Genomic DNA, 13538 nt, shown 5'->3' on the forward strand with positions numbered 1-13538 from the left:
CCCGCGCTCACTCCGCTGGACCCTTGGTTCTGTAAGTTCCCTTATCTCCCTTTGTATTAAAATTAAATAATTATAAAAGGACTATTTTTGGTTATTTCCAATCTTCGCCGCTTCAAATCATGAATACCTGGCTTTTTCTTTCCTTCTTTTCTTGGGGGTGTGTCATGTAGGTAAGGGTCAGAATAAAGTCTAGGACATATCACATACTAGCACACACACACTCTACCACTGAACTTACATCCAGGACCGTTGGTTTTTTTGTTTGTTTGTTTTGTTTTGTTTTGTTTGTTTTTGTGAGACACTGTTTCTTTGTGTTGCACTAGCTGTCCTATAACTAGCTCTGTAGACCAGGCTGGCCTTGAACTACATCTGCCACCAGAGTGCTGTGAGTTTTTGTGTGTGTGTGTGTGTGTGTTTGTTTTTGTTTTTGTTATTGTTAATGTGCTTGTTCCTCACACATCTCTCCCTCCTACCGATCTCATGGATATCAGCATGTTGGGAATACATAGGCTCTTCTTGGGGATACATTGAAGAGACTAATGTGCTGCACTCTGAATCTTCTTAAGTCTTTCCTTGTGAGAGGTTTTTGGGGCTCTATCTGCTTGCTACTTCCTTTGTGAGACTTTGGTCTCAGGAGGGTGTCTAGTCCTCCATACAAATAGATGTCAGGCTGCTTCTCAGGGTTGGTACAGTGTTTTCATGCTGGCACTGCTGATTGTTCTCCCTCTTCTGGTTAGAATTCTGTGAACAGAAAATCTTAGTTGATGGCCACAACAAGGCCTATATTTGTGAAACTGTCTTTAAACATTGCCTGTGATGACTGCTTGCGATATAGATCATCTTAGTAGTTGACTCATGGAAGTCATAACAATCTGTGTGTGTCACCTATTCTGGTGTCTTGTTTTGATAATTAGTCACAGGTAGAACATCCAAAACATTACTAGTTATATGAATGTTATACTTATCAAATGATACAGTAAGTCAGAATATTTCCCAAACCCATGGAATGCTTTAGGTATTTCACATACTTTTTCAGAGAAAGAAATTTCTATCATCTCGTAGGAGCGTGCTTTCAGAAGACGAGTTAAGAGATTATAGATAAAAGGGAACTAAAATAGCATCAGTTTTCACATTCAGAATTCTATTTTAGGCTTGATTTTGTTCGTCATTATTTTCACAGTTAAAATGTATAATTGAAATGGAGAGTTTAAAATATGTTGAAATAAATTATCTCATAATTTTAATAATGCTTTTAATCTATTTAATTTAGTTGCAATGTGGTAAAAAGTATTCATGTTACCAAAGTGGACCTTTGTTTTTCTTATCAAAATACTTAAACAAAACAAAACACCAATAGCGTGATGGTGGTAGCATGTGCATTTAATTGCAGCTCTTAGGGGGGGCGATGGGGGTATGTTTGTGAATTCAAGGTCAGCCTGGCCTACGGAGTGAGTTCCAGGACACCTAGAGCTACCTGGAGAAAGCCTATCTTGGGGGGGAAAAACAACAGAAAACACCAATAGACACATTTTAAAAATTACTAATTCTAATTTTCCTGCCTTCAAGATATTTTAATAAGAGCCTACATATGGGGCTGGATAGATGTTTCATCAAAGTGTTTAAGACTATGTACTGCCCTTGCACAACACTGGAGTTCATTTTCCAAAATCCACACTATAAGTCACATTTGCCCATAATTCTAGGTGATTGGGATTTGGCCTCTGGCCTCCTTGTATACTGTACTCATGAAGTCAAACCAACAGATAGACACATCTACACATTATTTAAACTTAAATTTTAAAATATTTTCAAATCTTGAAGAGCTGTGTGTTGTGTGTGTGTGTGTGTGTGTGTGTGTGTGTGTGTGTGTGTGTGTATTTATAGTTGTAGAGTTCTACCTGGGAAGCATAAGCCCACATTTTTTCTTCCTTGTGTTATAATATAATAGAAATAATACTTTAGTGATTACTTATCTTTGCTTTTATAAGAGATGATTATATTCATTAATGGAATTAGTTTGTATTTGATTTCAACTCAACATATACATATATGGTTATATCTGTGTTTCTTTTAAATAAAAGATCACTCGTATTTTAAAACTTGAGCCTTAATTTAGTGGATACCATTGTTGTATGTCAAGAGTTTTAATAGAGAAGCAGAAATGAAGGCGGAGAGAAAAAAGATAAATGTGGGTAATAAAATCTCACTTCTGTTATAATATTGTAAATGTGATTTCCTTGGTTTCTGTGTTACACTGACTTACTTGATTTTTTTCTAGTTTTGTTTTGTTTCTCAGTGCATGTGAGGTAATGTATTTTTTTGTGATGTGGGCTACTCACAATACTCTATACTCTTGACTGGTCCTACGATTACGAGTATTAAGCTACCATACCAAGCCTCTACATGTTTTTTTTAATCATGAAAAAGTAAATGACATTAAAAAAGAAAAAAAATAAATAAGAAAACATAATTTTGCCCATTGTTAGTATATAATCACCTAATGATAAACACATTTCCATTACTCCAAAGTCATCACGTCTATTTTCAGAACGTTATTCATCTAAAACAGAAACATACCTACACAATTACAAGTTTGATTGTTATAGATGACTACTAACTTGCATTTTTAATTACTTTAAATAGTTTATAATAATAGCATTCAAGAACTAGAAATTAGCCAGGTGGTGATTGGGCACACCTTTAATCCCTGCACTCCTGGAGCAGAGGCAAGTCCCAGGACAGGCCCCAAAGCTTCATGGAAAAACCGTCTTGAAAAAAAAAAAAAACAAAAGAAAAAGAAGAAAAAAAACTTAGAAATTTACATTACAATTGTTAAATGGGCTACATAGATACAATACCTTAAACAGGAGTAGAAGTACATATACAGTATAAGAAAATATCCTTAAATTTGTATCAGTATACAAAAATAATACATACCAATGTAAAACATTTAAGACTAGTAGTTGCTTTTTCAGTTTAAAAGTAGATTCAATAATCTATCCTTTTATCCTATCATTTCAATATCCCTCTTTTTTGATTTTGAGAATGAGATCCTTATCTAATCTTCTTTGCTTGGCCTTCTTCCTAACCATGACCAACAACAACTTGTAATTAGCCGTCCTAAGTGATGCTTAACATACATAGTCAATTGAATGACTGTAAACTATTTATCCTACTTCTTTGGACTATGGGTGTCACGTTCTCTTAACTGCTTCCTGTTGTCTGGGGGTTTTGGCATCTACAATTAATTCTGAGAAAATTGGGACAATGGTCAAGTCTTCTGTTGGGGGCCAGCCTCGACAAAATTTCCTTTCTTCCAGAGTGGAGGTGTGAATTTAGAAATACAGTAAAGAATACAAAAATGTGAACAGAAATAATAAAACGCAGAAACATATTGGATAGTATCAGGAGGGAATTTCAGTGAGTACTGAAAATTGGTCCCAGTTTAGTTTCCAACAGCTTAATATACCCCTGATTTCAAAAGGTAGGAGTAGAACAAAAGGAATATATTAACATACAAATTGAAAGTCACCAGGTACAATCCTCACTTAAGCCCTTGACCAAACACTCTGTAGCAAACGACTCCCAGGGTGGAATCCCATTTTACTTCCATAAAGGGAACTGGAATTTAGTTGGATCCTTAGACTTTTGTTTTAGGTAGGAACCAACTACTTCCCTATTTCTTGAGCACAAGGTCTGGCAGCTAGCCACACCTGTTGACAATAGCCTTGAGAGAGCAGAACTCTAATTTGCAACTAGGTGGGACCTTTGTTTGAGTTAGATACACAATAATCTCGAACTAAAAACCAAGTCCCAAACTTTCTGATCTGTGGCCTCTTTGAGCCTCCACAGTCCTGGGAGAGCTAGTTGAATTATTTTTTGTTTACTCTCTCTGTGTGATGAGAAAATGTAGAGCTCATCTTAAGTTTTGGCTGGATAGTCTATGAGGCCGGACCATTTTAGCTAGCAGCTTTGAAGTTGTTCTTGATGCAGAATTTTTAGGAAATGACAACAGATGCATTCTGAGATGCTGGATCACCTGGGCTATTTGTCTTTATTGGTAGTTGGTTTTTTCTGAGAACACAAACTTTTAAAGGCAACATATATAGTTGTATTAACACAGGTATGGAACCTGTGGTATGTACAATATAGCAAAAGATAAATTTTTTGTTCTCTGTGTAACCAGAGACAGCTCATTCCTTTCCTGACTGCTCAGACCTGAATAATCACACAGAAACTATATTAATTACAATACTGTTCAGCCAATGATTCAGGCTTATTTCTAACTAGCTCTTACATTTTGAATTAACCCATTTCTATTAATCTATGTATCGGCACAAGACTGTGGCTTACTGGTAAGGATCCAGCATCTGTCTCATACAGCAGCTGCATGGTGTCTCCCTGACTACTCTTTCAATATATCTCTGTTCAGATTTCCTACCTTGCTTTATCCTGAAAAAGCAGGTGTTTTTCCTCATTAAAAGTTTGTTTTTTAAAATATGCTTGGTAGAGTTGTCTGTGCATGCTTAAAAACTTACTGATGAATCACTAACCACTAACTTTTATGCTTTTTTTTAGAATCTTGTTAAACATCTTCCTGAGCAGAATGTACTCCGAGAACTAGCAGAGCTTAAGAATGAATATGATGATCTCTGTGAGCCTGAGCAGTTTGGTGTTGTGGTATGTATTGATCACTAAGAATATACTTCTCACAAACAGAAGAAACATATTAGTTGATTTTTTTACATTATAGCTACATAATTAAATATAATATTGACTTAGAAAAAATACTTACCTATAGCATTGTGGTATTGAAAAGTAAGTACGTTACATGTTAAGTTCACAAAAAACATCAAAGCATCATGAGATAGTCTCTTCAAAAGTAATGATATTTAATGATATTAATGCATGCAAAATAGTATGTAATACATTGAATATCTTTTTCCCTTCATATCTGAATGTTAGAATAGCCCCCTTGAAAACTTAGGCTGAAATAAAATAATATCTAGGGAAATTAAAAATAAACCTAGTAACTATTTTTACTGAATATATTGTATTAGAAAAATCACAAGTATTTTAAAATACTCCAAAGTGTCAATAATTGATTGAGAGATTGTACTGTGTTTTTCCATCAGGACATATAACTTACAAAAGTACTTCATGTAGTTTAATCATTTTTCTTCATCCCCATCATTTTAAATGACACTAAATGATTAATTATGAAGACTAGTTTCATATATCTTAAAATACCACAAGCCTGCTCTTCAAGTAATTGGCCAGAAAGAGAGTATAAAGGACATTGAAATTACTTTCCTGAATAAATCCTATTTTTTTTCAGAGCTGGGAACTAAACCCACAGCTTTATGCTTCTTAGGCAAGTGCCACACAGCTAAACCCCCAACCCCTAAAAGATAGTTTAAAAAAAAAACTCAGTGTTCAGGACTGTGTTTATTTGCTATATGAATTTCTAGTTTACTCCGGCTTCCTGATATTTTTCCATTTGTAAATCTAATTGATAAACACTGTTTAAATTATCATTCAACCTGTTTCATCGAAAATATTCCATAATACTTCAAATTCTTACAAGCTAGAGTTCATCAGATTTCTTGCTTCAGTTTTAAAGTCTTCTTAATCTGAAACTCTATGAGATAGGAGTATGCCCTTTTAGGTATATATAATAAACATTAGTCCATATTTAAAATTCTTTGATTTTAGGGCATGCTGTTGCCTACATTGATATAGAAAGATTTGTCAAATCCTTGAAAAGGAAACTAGACAAGCAAATTTGAGATCAAATAGAACATATAATGGACCTGGGGAACATATTTCTCTTATTTTTACATCAGATCTATTCGTCAACTGAATTGGCTCTGTATTATTTATTAACTAGTGGCATTTTAGCAGAGTGCTAAATAATAAAATTTGTAGCCCCAAGTTCACACTTGAAACCTAAGCAGCTCAGATCCATCTTATAATTGAAGCTGGCTATACAGCATCTGAGATTTCAGCTGCATCATGATGGTTATGAGCTTTACAGTAGGTACACAATGCAGTTTCTCAGAAAACATTTTTTCCCTCAGTGCAGTTTATCTAGGAAGATGTATTAGTTTTCCAAGCAAGTCCTTCAAGAGGAATATCCTTGGTACCTCACTGAGGAAATGAAATTTGCAGGGGGGGAAGCATAAAAAGCAATATACCTTCTGAACTAAAGGCAAAAGTAGAAAATGGAAGAGAGTTTTTGTTTATACACATAAACATAAATATTTAAGGCTGTATGTACATGAATTCTCCACATTTCCATGTTTACTCTCACTGTATTTTGCTCTATCTCTTCTGGGATGGTGTCAGAAAGAATCTAGGACATTACTAAGTAGTTTATACTATGTAAACTGCCTAAGATTATCAATTGAGACTTATTAAATAAAGTTTAGGCACACACTTTTTAAAGATTATATATATTTTTCATTATGTAATAATACTCTTAATAATAATAATAATTAACAATAACCTTAGTCTTTTAAAGTTATGTACAGTCTCTAGTGTAAAATTGGCAGTGAATGTTTGTTGAGTTATAAGCAATCTTTTAATCAAAATGTGAGCCAGACATTTTATAAAGATAGAAAAGTAAAATATGAACTAAAATATTATCAAATTAAATTAATCCTGTGAGAATATACTATCTTACTATTTAACCCTTAAACTTATATCAGCAGCCTAATAGAAATAGACGTGGAAAGTACAGTCCTTCTCACTAATGAGAGAAACCCCATCTTGGGAACGCTTCTGCCCTCAGCTTTCTTCACCCATTGCCAATGTTATTTACTATATTCATATTAAAATTTATATTTATGACTCCAGTATCAAAACCCTTCAGTGCTTCCCTGATTTCACAAAGTAAGATTCAAGCTCTTCATTCTCCTTCTTTCTTTCATTCCTTACCATTTCTTCTTCTGTCTGCATATCCCTTCTTTTCAAACTACCACAAACTCTTTCTTGCCAATGGCATGACAAACTTCAGGACCTCCAGCGGCTCTTCTGCCTTTAAAGTGGCTTTGGTTTTCTATCACCCAGGCTAGTTTCTAACTTATGGTTTTAAGTTAGTCTCCTGTTTCCATCTCTTTAATAACCAAGACTGTAGTTACTCAACATTGTTCTGTTTTTTGTTTTGTTGCTCTGAGGCCTGAGCCCAGGATCTCCCACATGCCAGGCATGTATTGCAGAATAGAGCTCTGTTCCCCCTCCCCCTCTTTATTTATGCATTCTTTGTGAAGTGTCAGGAAAGGAGATAGTATCATCTTAATGCCTCTATGTAGATTGTATTTGTATTGCATATTATTTACTTCCTAAAACACTAGTGTGATGTGGGATTCCTCTGTGTATGCTGTGAATACCTCTGGTTAATGAATAAAGAATCTGCCTTGGCCTGTGAAAAGGTAGAGTAGAGCTAGGCAGATAAAAGAAAACAGAATGCTGGGAGAAAGAAGGCGGAGTCGGGAGACGCCATGTAGCTGCTGCAGGGAACGTCTCAATGAGCCCAAACATTGCCAGTAAGCCAGAACCATGTGGCAATATACAGATTAATAGAAATTGGTTAAATTAAGATGTAAGAGCTAGCCAATAAGAAGCTAGAGCTAATAAACCAAGCAGTGATTTTATTAATTCAGTTTCTGTGTGGTTATTTCAGGGCTGAACAGCAGGGAACAAACAAGTGGCCAGTTACAACACTAATGGCACAGTATTTGTATTCCTTCCATTCTTTCTTCCTTTCTTCCTTCCTTATTTTCTATGTTCTTTTCTATGTCTGCATGTGTGGAAACTGGATTCAATATTAGGTTATTTTTTTATGTCATTTTCTGCCTTTGTTTTTGAGACAGGGTCACTATGTACTTGGAGCTCATTGCTTTAGATAGGCTGGTTGGCCAGTCTGACACCAGGATTTGTCCTTTTCTGCTCTCCTCGGTGCTGCCTTTACAGATATGTGTCTCTGTGATTTTCCATGGGTGATTGGGACTGAACTTAGATCTTGTGTTTACACAGCAAATACTTTGCCCACTGCGATATATTTTAAACTGATCTTAACCTATCAAGCACATTTTCGCCCAGCACCTGACAATCTTTCTTAGTTTTAGGCATTAAACTTGTGTGTGAACTGAACTCTTGCTTCTTGTACATCAGCCATATTGAACTTCATTTTTTTATGTGTTTGAATTAATTCTCTTCTCAGAATCACTACATGTGCTATCACCCCTGATTCTTGCTGAAAATCAGCTTTGATGAAACCCATACGTTCTAGGGTAGGAGCATGAGGATTAAACAAATGGAACAGAGATATAAGAGATATAAGAGACAAAAAAACACAGAACAGAATCGAAAGGGAAATTCACTGAATGTCCCTCGTTTATTTTCACATGCTTGTATACTTCACTCCAAAAGGGGGGTGGGAATGCAACGACTTCATTAGCATGGTATAAGAAAGAGACTTGAATTCTGCGACCTTTGGTCCAGGTGAAACGGATCCACTTCTATACCTAAAATACTAATTAATCACAACCTAAATCAGAATCTCTTGTTTGTAGCCACACCTATTGTCAACAACTTTTTATTATTATTATTATTATCTTTTATTAAAAATTTCCGCCTCCTCCCCACCTCCCATTTCCCCCACTCCCCTCCCCCTCCCTCCATTCCCCTCCCCCTCCCTCTCCAGTCCTAAGAGCTGTAAGGGCTCCCTGCCCTGTGGGAAGTCCAAGGTCCTCCCCCCTCCATCCAGGTCTAGGAAGGTGAGCATCCAAACAGGCTAGCCCCCCCCCAAGCCAGTACATGCAGTAGGATCAAAACCCAGTGCCATTTGAGAGAGCAAAAATAAACTCAAACTCTCTGACCTCCAGACAAGGTGGAACAGGCTCATATCTGTGACTCCTCACAGCTTCCCATTCCTTACCTGCCTTTCTAAAACTCATTCTTTAAGTCTTAGCTCAAATTTGACTTTCATAGTAATTATGCCATTTGCCTGGCTGTCAAAAGTAGTTCGATCAAGCCAGGCATGATGGCACGTGCCTTTAATCCCAGCACTTGGTAAGGAGAGATAAGTGGATCTCTGTAAATTCGAGGCTAGCCTGGTCTACAGAGTGAGTTCCAGGGCATCCAGGGCTGTTACACAAAGAAATATTGTCTTGAAAAACAAACTAAACAAAACAAAATAGGTCTATCTTTTAAACTCTCAGAGTCGTCTTTAGAATTTCCTTCCTAGAAAGTAATAATTTTACTATTTATTTTTGAGTTTGTTTTTTTTTCGTTTTTTTGTGACTATTTATTTATTAAAATTTTCCACCTCCTCCCATCCTCCCATTTCCCTCCCACTCCCCCCACTGCCCCTCCCTCCCTCTCTAGTCCTAAGAGAAGTCAGGGTGCCATGCCCTGTGGTAAGTCCAAGACCCTCCCCCCTACATCCAGGTCTAGGAAGGTGTGCATCCAAACAGACTAGGCTCCCAATAAGCCAGTACATGCAGTAGAATCAAAATCCGGTGTCATTATTATTAGCTTCTCAGTCAGCCCCCATTGTCAGCCATGTTCAGAGAGTCTGGTTTGATCACATGCTCATTCAGTCCCAGTCCATTTGTTGAACATGTTTTCTTAGATTATAAATTATATAAGTAGATGAACTATATTAATGTTATTCATGTTATGTATCTATCAAATCATTGTTGAATCTTTTTGCCATTCTTGTCTTACTCTCCATCCACATAGCAGTTTCTAACACTGATGGATTTAGACTCTTTGTGTGTGTGGAGTATTTTCTTGTCTTTCTCTCTTAAACAATGAGAATTTTATTGTTGCTTTTACTTCAGTGTTCTTGGCCCACTACATTGAAGAATTTCCATAAATACATAACTCTCTAGATAACAATCATGTCTTATCAGCTAGGGCAAAATGTGTATTATACATTTTATTACTCCTTCTCTATTAATTAAAATATTATCACCAATAAGAAACTATGAAGTGTTTCTGGTTAAGATTTTTTAAGGAGAGAAAATAAGGCTTATCTGAGTCAGTCCCTTGGTTGGTGAGCTTTAACCTTTTCACTTTTGTAAACTGTCACAATCTTGGGTTTACGTATAATCACTTGTAATCTACTGGGAGAAAAAAAAGCATAGGAGAGAATTAAGCAGAAACAAACAAACAATATCTAGCTGGAGATCCTCCCTCTGTGTGGAGGCAGACCTCCCAGCAAGAGAGACATGCTACCTTCTATACCTTCTATTATCAATAATCTTCTTTAAAGGGTGGATTGGCTGCATAACTTCCCACTGACTTGTCCTCTAACTTACCTCCTACAAAACTGAATTTGGTACATCCATTGTAATTATGTGCTATACCTTTACTGGAAGAAAAGCACAGATCTTTGAAAGCTCTGGCAGTCAGAATCCCCAGCTGGAGCTTTTAAATGCTTCCGAGTATGTCTGCAGCTCAGCTGTTCTCAAATCTCAGAGCTGTGGAAATTCCCACTTGTCTTGCACTGGGGATAGAGACCCATACTGTGTGTATCTATTAAACTAGCATGTCTTCTGAGAAACGAAGGCAATAATTAGTTCTCTTAGTAATCAGTACTTTTGTTTTTCTGACTTCAAAATTACCCATATTTTTCAATTAAACCCATTCTCAAGCTATAATCTAGTAAGAAAGATGTTTCAATAGCTTTGTTCATATAAATCTTTAATGAACAGAACAGATTATATTATATTACTGACAGAACAATGATTTTTTCTTATTTCTTTTGCACAAATATATGGAGGCAAAAAGAGAGTTAGAAATAGAACTATAACCTCGTTTTGCTTTAATTGTTTTAAAGCCTCTAAAGAGCTTATAAGCCCTGTTCAAGAGAGCTTAGCCAGGTGAAAGGGGGATTGATAAAAAGCTTTTCTCTTCCTATGTAATATTAAAAGCAATTAATTTAGAATGAAAATTGTAGGTCCAAGTTTATATTAATATTACATCATTTTCTGGGTTTGCATATTCATTACAAAATATTCACATGTTTCTTTATCAGTATTTTCAGCGTTTTACTGTGTCATGCCTGGTGTTTCTGTTTTCGTTTTTTTTTTCACATATGAATGCTAGCTCTTACTTGTAGACGAGCTTAATGGTATCTGAGAAAAAGCCAGTTTAAAAGCCAGGGAGTGGTGGTGCACACCTTTAATCTCAGCACTTGGGAGGCAAAGGTGAGGGGATCTATGTGAGTTTGAAGCCATCCTCGTCTGTAATAGATAATTCCAAGACTGTCAGGGCTTCACAGAGAAATCCTGTCACATAAGAAACAACAACAACAACAAAACCAATTTAATATTTTTTGATCAAGTAAAAAAAAATCACCATGAGTCATTCTCATTACTGTTTATTTCATTAACTTCTCATATTAATCCATGCTCATGACAGAATTGTTTGCTTATTTCAGTCACTTTTTGTAATAAAACAAGGTAAAATAAAACCACATGAAAATTGAATAATCACAGGAGGTCGATGGCTGTCGAGTAATTCTGTAATTGATTACTTTTCATTAAATTTAAAAATATCAAAACTTCACCCTCTTATTTTTTTCCTTTATTTCTTTAATTTCCTAATAGAATAGCAAAGCTCCACGGCAATTTTAGTAGTCATTTGTGGCCTCCATTATATATTTTGACAAGAATATTTTGAAATTCTTGTCCAACTTCTCAGTGAGATTCCTCTGAGTCTACAGTGTCTTTGGGGGCAAACACTGTTATTGTGTTCTGCTCTATACTAAATACTAGTGGATATTTCTCAATGCATAATTTCCACATATCACTATCTTTGGGGAAATATTCTCTATCAACACATCATTATTTTTCTGATGTAAAGTCAGTTTTCTCAACATTTTATTTTTTAAAGCTTCAATTCACAGATTAACCATGGCTCTCATCTCTCATGACAGCTAATGTGCAAACATTTCTCATTTTCTACATGTGTGAGGAATTCTCGTATTGATTATTTTGTCCAGGTACTGGATTTAGTGCAGGGAGTAAAACAATGACTCGGAGAGTCCCTGCCCTTGAAGAACTTACTGTGTATTAGAAGATAAAAGTATTCATTTAATAGAGAATCTCAAATGTATCTGCTTCCTTCTTGCAATTCCAGACAGAATTCTGTCAGTAATTGCTTCTGAATCTCACTTAGACTGGCAGTTCTGTCAACCTAATAAGACTCCATCCTTGAATATGACCAAATTCATTCCCTTTACTATAGTAAAATACAAATAAACATTTTGTAAATTTAGTAGATAATGCCTCTTAATAATGACTATTTCTTAATATCTATTTAATAATTGCAAGAAATTCTACTATTTTCAAGGGACTAAAGTTTCAATTATATTCACATATGATAGGCATTAATAAAAGGCGATAAGAATAACCCTAAAGGATTCATGATATTCTTCTTGTTCATACATGATATTTAGCACTGCTGCTTCTTATCTTTTTTTCTGTGCATTCCTGTAGTATTTTGGTATTAAATCCATATTCATCAGCTTTATAGTTATGCAATGTATACAATTCAAATGATATAAATGAAACTGTGCCTACCTCTTTGGAGAAATAACCCACTGTAGTGCTCCCACTAAAGCTGTCAATGTCCTTTTTCTTAAATATAGTTTCAGATTAGCTGAAGAAATGAGAGTCACTTGATGTGATTTGATAGACAAGTAACTTGCAACACAAATAAATCTGCTTCATAATACAAAACCCTGGTCAGCATCCCAAAGCACTTCAAGGAATGAATTATAAAACAAAAGATGCCAGTCAAGTAAAATGCTGCTAGGGACCACCACCACAAACCAAACATACTTTTCAGCAGTGTTTCTACTTTATTTACTATATTATGTCACTTAGGAGCAGTCAAGCTCAAGTGTCTTTATGAGACACAAGCCTTTTAATAGTACTATAAGTGGCTGGGGATATAGCTCAGTGCTTCCTATTATTTCTAAGCTTGACTATCCATGCTATTCCTTTACACATCAAAACCCTCTGATGAAAGTTCAGCTTTGTCTATCAATAGATACTGGTCTGATTGTAAAAGACTAAACAATCCTATTGCCATGTTCTAGACATAGTAATGGATGGTTAGAGATATCCCAAAATAACTTCACTTTCTCTGTAGTATCTTGATTTTTTTTCAAGGATGCACTTTAAGTTATAACATGTTAAATAGTAAATGTCTATTATGAGTTAAAAATGGATAAAGGGAGAATGACAATTTCAGTATACCCAGTGAATAATAGGCCACATTCTTTTTTTTTAGCTTTTTTTATTAAAAATTTCCACCTCCTCCCCGCCTCCCATTTACCTCCCCCTCTCCCTTCCACTCCCCCTCCCTCTCCTGTCCAAAGAGCAGTAAGGGTTCCCTGTCCTGTGGGAAGTCCAAGTTCCTCCCCTCTCCATCCAGGTCTTAGGAAGTTGAACATCCAAACAGGCTAGACCCCCCCAAAGCCAGTATGTGTAGTAGGATCAAAATCCAGTGCCATTGTC

General features: G+C 35.7%; 1 protein-coding gene across 1 annotated transcript in view; it reads left to right on the top strand.

The window, feature by feature from the left end:
* Diaph2 (diaphanous related formin 2) overlaps nucleotides 1–13538 on the top strand; it is a 778808-nt gene that overhangs the window by 357669 nt on the left and 407601 nt on the right. The window contains exon 20 of the mRNA XM_038316977.1: nucleotides 4579–4680. Coding sequence (XP_038172905.1) covers nucleotides 4579–4680 — 102 coding nt within the window. The remainder of the gene's footprint in view (nucleotides 1–4578; nucleotides 4681–13538) is intronic.

This window comes from Arvicola amphibius, chromosome X (assembly GCF_903992535.2).
Source record: "Arvicola amphibius chromosome X, mArvAmp1.2, whole genome shotgun sequence".
NCBI lineage: Eukaryota > Metazoa > Chordata > Mammalia > Rodentia > Cricetidae > Arvicola > Arvicola amphibius.